This window comes from Nicotiana sylvestris, chromosome 11, assembly GCF_000393655.2.
Source record: "Nicotiana sylvestris chromosome 11, ASM39365v2, whole genome shotgun sequence".
In the NCBI taxonomy this organism is placed as follows: Eukaryota; Viridiplantae; Streptophyta; class Magnoliopsida; order Solanales; family Solanaceae; genus Nicotiana; species Nicotiana sylvestris.
Genome location: NC_091067.1, coordinates 86,792,325 through 86,798,173, shown reverse-complemented (window position 1 = coordinate 86,798,173; position 5,849 = coordinate 86,792,325). Strand labels below are relative to the sequence as shown.

Genomic DNA, 5,849 nt, shown 5'->3' with positions numbered 1-5,849 from the left:
TGGAAGATGGCTATATCGGAGTGTAAGTGGGAGCGTATTGTTATGCACTTTGTGGTAAGGTATCCATAAGGGACTCTTAGTATAATTTGGGTTATTGTGGATAAATGACTAGGTCTGTGCATGTTATTTTGGTAATGACTTCTTACATTTTGAGAGTTCAGTTGTGGCGAGAGGGGGGGGGGGAGGATTACTTGAGATACTAAGGGAATTTGAATGCTTGATTATCTTCTTGGTGTGAAATTCACTGTTGGGTTCTGGATTTGTTGATGGATCTTCTAGTTGTTCATTGGTGGAATGAAACAGATTCTTGCAGCTTGTGACGAGTGTAAAATTGGGAAAATCAATTGGTTGCGTAGTATGGTGAAGTCAAAGAAAGGTGTCAACATAAGGCTACATAGGTGGGGTATCTCCTGTGAGAAGGTTGGAGGTTGTATAATTTCTTATAAGGTCCCTGTGAATAGTTTGTACCTTGGGTGCAATAGTATGTATGTACTAGGAGGTGAGTCAGGATCATTTAAGGAAGATAGAACAAATGTCACGAAGTTGAGCGTGTGTTCGGGCTAATAATTTGGGTGATATGATTGCAGCTTAGAGCCAAGTGGGGGGAGTTTACCATCGATGATCGGATCATATAATTGTGTATTGTTAATAATTCATTTGAGTTGAGGGTAATTGTTAGTCCCAATTGGTTCTTGATGAGGTTACTTAAGGACAACTGAAATTTTCCTTTCTTTTATCTTGAGGAGGTGGGAATTACTTTATTTGCTTGAGGACAAGCAACAACTTAAGTTTGGGGGAGTTGATAACTGGGGATTCTAGTCTATTTTATGCTCCTTTTTGCTTAGGTTTTGGATTAAAAGTGTGTACAAGTATTCCCGAAAGCTAACTTATTGTGCTTGTTTACAGTGTTTGGTCCAAAAAGAGACAAGAAGGTTAAAACCAGCTCATAAAGGATTGAAACCTGCACAAGTCAAAAGCTGAGTCAAAAGAACGCTGATAGCGAAGAAACTGACGCGGAAGCAGAGGGTCCACCGCTGAGGCGGTCTTGTTTACGCTCTTAGCATTGGCAAAGCTCAGAGAGTGTGTTTTGGGCTTAACAAGTCACTGTTGCCTGCGATGAAATTGCACGGCAGCGGTTAAGTTACCTCCATCAGCGGAAGTCAGAATTAGAGAGCTAGAAGTGGAGCTAAAGGTTAAAGACCGTGATCGACGTTTGATTTTAAGCGGCCGCGGTATTCATAGCGCTGCAGCGGTCATTTTTCGTTGTTAGCAGTACCTCCATAGGGGCATTTTTGTCTGAAAAACTTAACTGTGTATAAATAGTTCTTTTTCAGATTTTTAAGTCATCTGTTGTTTAAAGGAGCACGTGAACAACCGTTTTTAGCCTTTTTGAGTAATTATAGAGCTTGGTTAACCATTAATCTTAAATTCTTCTTTTGTAATTACTTTTTATGGGTGATATTTCATCTAAATCTTTGATTTCTTCTTTGATTATGAGTAGCTAAACCCATTATCTAGGATTGTGGCTCAACCCTAATGTGGGTATTTAATGGATCTTCAATTTTAGGTCTTAAATGTTTATGGGTGATTGATATTTTGCTTGATTTATGCTTTAAATGTTGAATTGGTGGTTGCAAACACTGATTTGTGCCTTTTTGACTTAGGCTCTTCTTGGGAAAGAGATACTAAGTCTAGGAAATTCAGGCCAACAAGGAATTGGGGTGCATTCAAGAGATTTATAGCCCCAATTAAAGGGTTAAACCTAGAGATAGTAATACCCGACTTGAGCCATATTTGCTTGTATTGTTTGACACTCAATTGGGTTTGAGAAAGTTAACTAGGTCAAAGTCACTCAAACTACCGAGAGGTATAGAGTGAGTAGTTACGTGCAATGGCTATATCATGATCCCGATTATAACAAGGTTGCCCTAAGTTTTAGACCCCGTTAAATACCCACCTAGGTGTAAGTCACTTCCCTAGTGCCTTTATACCAATTAAGAAAACCCTACAAAAATATCATACTTAGCTTATTTTCCTGCATCATTAGTATTAAAGTAGAATAGTAAGCAAACAAAGAATGATTGGAAGTGCAATTAAGAACATCGCACATTGCTAGGTTAGATAGGAATCCAATTCCAAACATAACTTAGCTCTCTGTGAATTCTATCCCGACCTTTCGGGTAAAAGCTGCATTGACCGCTCACGCCACCCTATAGTGGTGTAGGGTTAGAACCGATCACTTTTTGGCGCCATTGTCGGGGAGCTAAACGGTTTTGGCTATCTATCTAACTAGTTTTATGTTTTGTTTTTCTTTCCTTCTATGTTACTAACTTGTGTGTGTTATCAATTCAGGTACAAAATGGAAAACAATGATCCTCTAGGAAATGTTCTGTCGGGTGAGGAGGTAGATGATAATGGTGAAGATGAGGTGCCTCTAGTACCTCAAGGTCAAAGAAGAGGCCGCCAAGCCAATGACAATGTTCTAGACCCTCCCCTGCCTCCTCCAAGAGTCACTCCTCGGGTGCTTCCAAATAAAGGATATGCAAGTGCAATTGTCCCACCCCGGATCCGGGCGGGCAATTTCCAAATTACAAATGTGATGTTGACTCTATTGGAGCAGCGAGGGTACTTCACAGGTGCTCCCCATCAGAATGCATATAAACATCTTAAAGGCTTTGTGGATACCTGTTGGGGAAGTAAACAGACCAATGCGTTGGATGATGTATTGAGATTGAGATTGTTACCTTTTTCACCCAGAGGGAAGCTTTGGACTGGCTCGAAAGGCTTCCCAACCATTCCATCACTCGTGGGATGAGTTGGCGGATAAGTTTATAGCTAAGTTTTTCTCGCTGGAGCATATGGTGACCTTGAGAGATGAGATTTTGGCCTTCAAACAGGAATCTAATGAACCACTTCATGAGATATGGGAGAGATATCAGACAATGGTGAAAGAATTTTCGAACCATGACATGAACGAAGCAATGATCCAGCAGACATTCTACCATGGCATTAACACGACCAATCAGTGTGTAGTGAACCAACTAGTAGGAGGAAATTTTATGAACACACCTTATGCTGAGGCGTGTGAGATATTGTATGAGATGGCAGATACTTCCTCAACTTGTCAAAGTTGAGCTAATGTGCCACAGGGTGATCCGACTGTCATTCACCTGCATAAAGAGCTCCATGACCATGGCCAGGCAATAACAGAGTTAACTACAACAATGAACCAATTGGCAAAAGCTCAATTGCAACAAGTTCAAGCACCGAGACAAGTAAATTCTATGGAAGGTGTCAACATGTTGGCCAACAAGAGGCGATAAAGAGGTCAACAAGGTCAAGGTAGTCCAGATCAATATGAGCAGGGTAGTGGTGGTTTCAACTAAGATGATTGGTATGATGAGCAAAGTGAAGAAGTCTAGTACGTAAACAATTATCAAGGACAAAGGGGCAATGCTCCTAACCAACAACAATAGTGGAGATCCCAAGTAAATGGGGGAAATCAAAACCAACCAGGAAATAGCAATTGGGGGGACAACAATCAGAATTGGGGCAATCAGAACAACTAGGGCAACTAGAGTGGCAACAACAACAATTGGGGAGGAAACAACAATCAAGGGGGTTGGAATAATGGCAATCAAGGGAATCGGGGGAAAGGCTTTCAAAGACCTCCGATGTATCAATAACCAAACAACCCGTCTCCATTTCCGTCCCAAGGTCCTAGCTCGTCAACCAATGAGATGTGAAGGATCGAGATGATGTTTGAATAAATGATGAAAAAGAATGCCAACTCTGATGCCCAGTTGGCATCCCATAATACTTCAATCCGAAACTTGGAGGTTCAACTTGGCTAGATTTTGGAATCTTTGAATACTCACCCTAAGGGGGCTCTACCTAGTGATACGGTAGTAAACCCGAAGGGTGGGAACAATATCGGCTATGCAATGGTGGTGATCACAAGAAGCGGTCGAGGTGGTGATGTGAATACCTCCAAGCAAGAGGAAGTTGTGAGTGATGAGGTTGAAGTGCAAGATGATGATATTCCTATAGTTGATAAGCAAGTGAGTGAAGAGAATTTGAATGCGGAAGTGAGAATTTATATTCATAATAATGAGGTGGAGACTTAAAATGATGTGAACCCGTCTAGGGAACACGTAATAGACATACCAGAAATGGTAGTACCCAAGGATAAGGCTCCCTTTCCAAGGCCTCCTCCGCTTTACCCTCAAAGACTTGCGAAGCAAAAGAATGAAAACCAATTTAAGAAGTTTATTAAGATGATGAAAAACTTGTCGATCAATGTTCCTTTGGTGGAAGTTCTTGAGCAAATGCCGGGTTACGCCAAGTTCATGAAATACTTGGTGACTAAAAATAGATCCATGGATTGTGAGACCACCAAAATGATTCATCAAGTAAGTGAAATTATGCACTCGATGGCTCCGAAGCTTGAAGATCCTGGCACTTTCACCATTCCATGTACCATTGGGAGTGTGGATTTTGCAAAGGCATTATGTGATTTGGGAACAAATATTAATTTGATGCCTTACTCCGTGTTCAGAACTTTGGGTATTAGTCAATCGAGATCTACTTCAATGAGATTGCAAATGGCGGATAGAACATTGAAGAGGCCACTTGGTATTATTGATGATGTTCTTATTCAGGTGGACAAGTTTATTTTGCGTGTTGACTTTGTAATTTTGGATTGCGAGGTCGACTATGAGGTGCCGATAATATTGGGAAGACCTTTCCTTGAAACTGGGAAGGCATTGGTTGATGCGGAAGTAGAGGATCTCACCTTCCAGGTAGGTGATGAAAAAGTTCTTTCATGTGTGCAAATCAATGAGGCAGCCGAATAGTACTGAAGTGTGCTCTTTTGTGGATCTTGTCACGAAGGTGATAGTTGATGATACTAGTGCCATGATTAATGTAGAGGATCCTTTAGAAGCGGTATTGTAGAACCTTGATGTGAATGAGGATAAAGGTCGAGTGGAGTGTATCAATGCTTTGCACAAAATGGGCTCTTATTCTTAAGTGCCCCATAAGCTCTCTTTGGATCTTGAGAACAGAAAGACTCCATCAACAAAGCCCTCAATTGAGGAACCTCCCGTTTTGGAGTTGAAGCCTTTGCCTTCACACCTCAGGTATGAATTCTTAGGCCCTAGTTCAACTTTACCTGTTATTCTTTCGTCTTGTCTAACTAACGTGCAGCTAGATGCAACACTGGAGGTGCTCCAAAGAATGAAGAAGGCAATTGGATGGACTCTAGCTGATATTCGGGGAATAAACCCCACATTTTGCATGCACAAGATTATACTCCAAGATGATGCCAAGCCATCTGTAGAACATTAAAGGAGGTTGAACGAGGCTATGCAAGAGGTTGTCAAAAAGGAGGTGATAAAGTGGTTAGATGCAGGGGTAGTGTACCCCATCTTGGATAGTTCTTGGACTTCGCTGGTGCAATGTGTGTCGAAGAAGGGTGGTATGACTGTGGTTACCAATGAGAAAAATGAGTTGATTCCCAGTAGGACAGTAACCGAATGGAGGGTGTGCATGGACTACCACAAGCTGAATAAAGTGACCCGCAAGGATCATTTTCCATTGCCCTTTCTTGACCAAATGCTATATAGACTTGCTGGGTGTGCCTTCTACTGCTTTCTGGATGGGTACTCAGGTTACAACCAGATTTTGATTGCTCCGGAAGATCAGGAGAAAATCACCTTCACGTGTCCGTATGGCACCTTTGCATTTTCTAGGATGCTATTTGGTTTGTGTAATGCACCGACTACAATCCAACGGTGTATGATGGCTACATTTATCAACATGGCGGAGGAATTCTTGGAAGTGTTCAG

At 41.5% G+C, this 5,849-nt stretch overlaps 1 protein-coding gene across 1 annotated transcript; it reads left to right on the top strand.

Moving 5' to 3' along the window:
* The first annotated feature begins 4,172 nt into the window (after positions 1 to 4,172).
* On the top strand, positions 4,173 to 5,349 carry LOC138881276 (uncharacterized). Its single transcript, XM_070161491.1, has 3 exons — positions 4,173 to 4,802; positions 4,894 to 4,947; positions 5,044 to 5,349. The coding sequence occupies exons 1-3, from the start codon at positions 4,173 to 4,175 to the stop codon at positions 5,347 to 5,349; spliced, it is 990 nt and encodes a 329-aa protein (XP_070017592.1).
* The last annotated feature ends 500 nt before the right edge of the window (positions 5,350 to 5,849 follow it).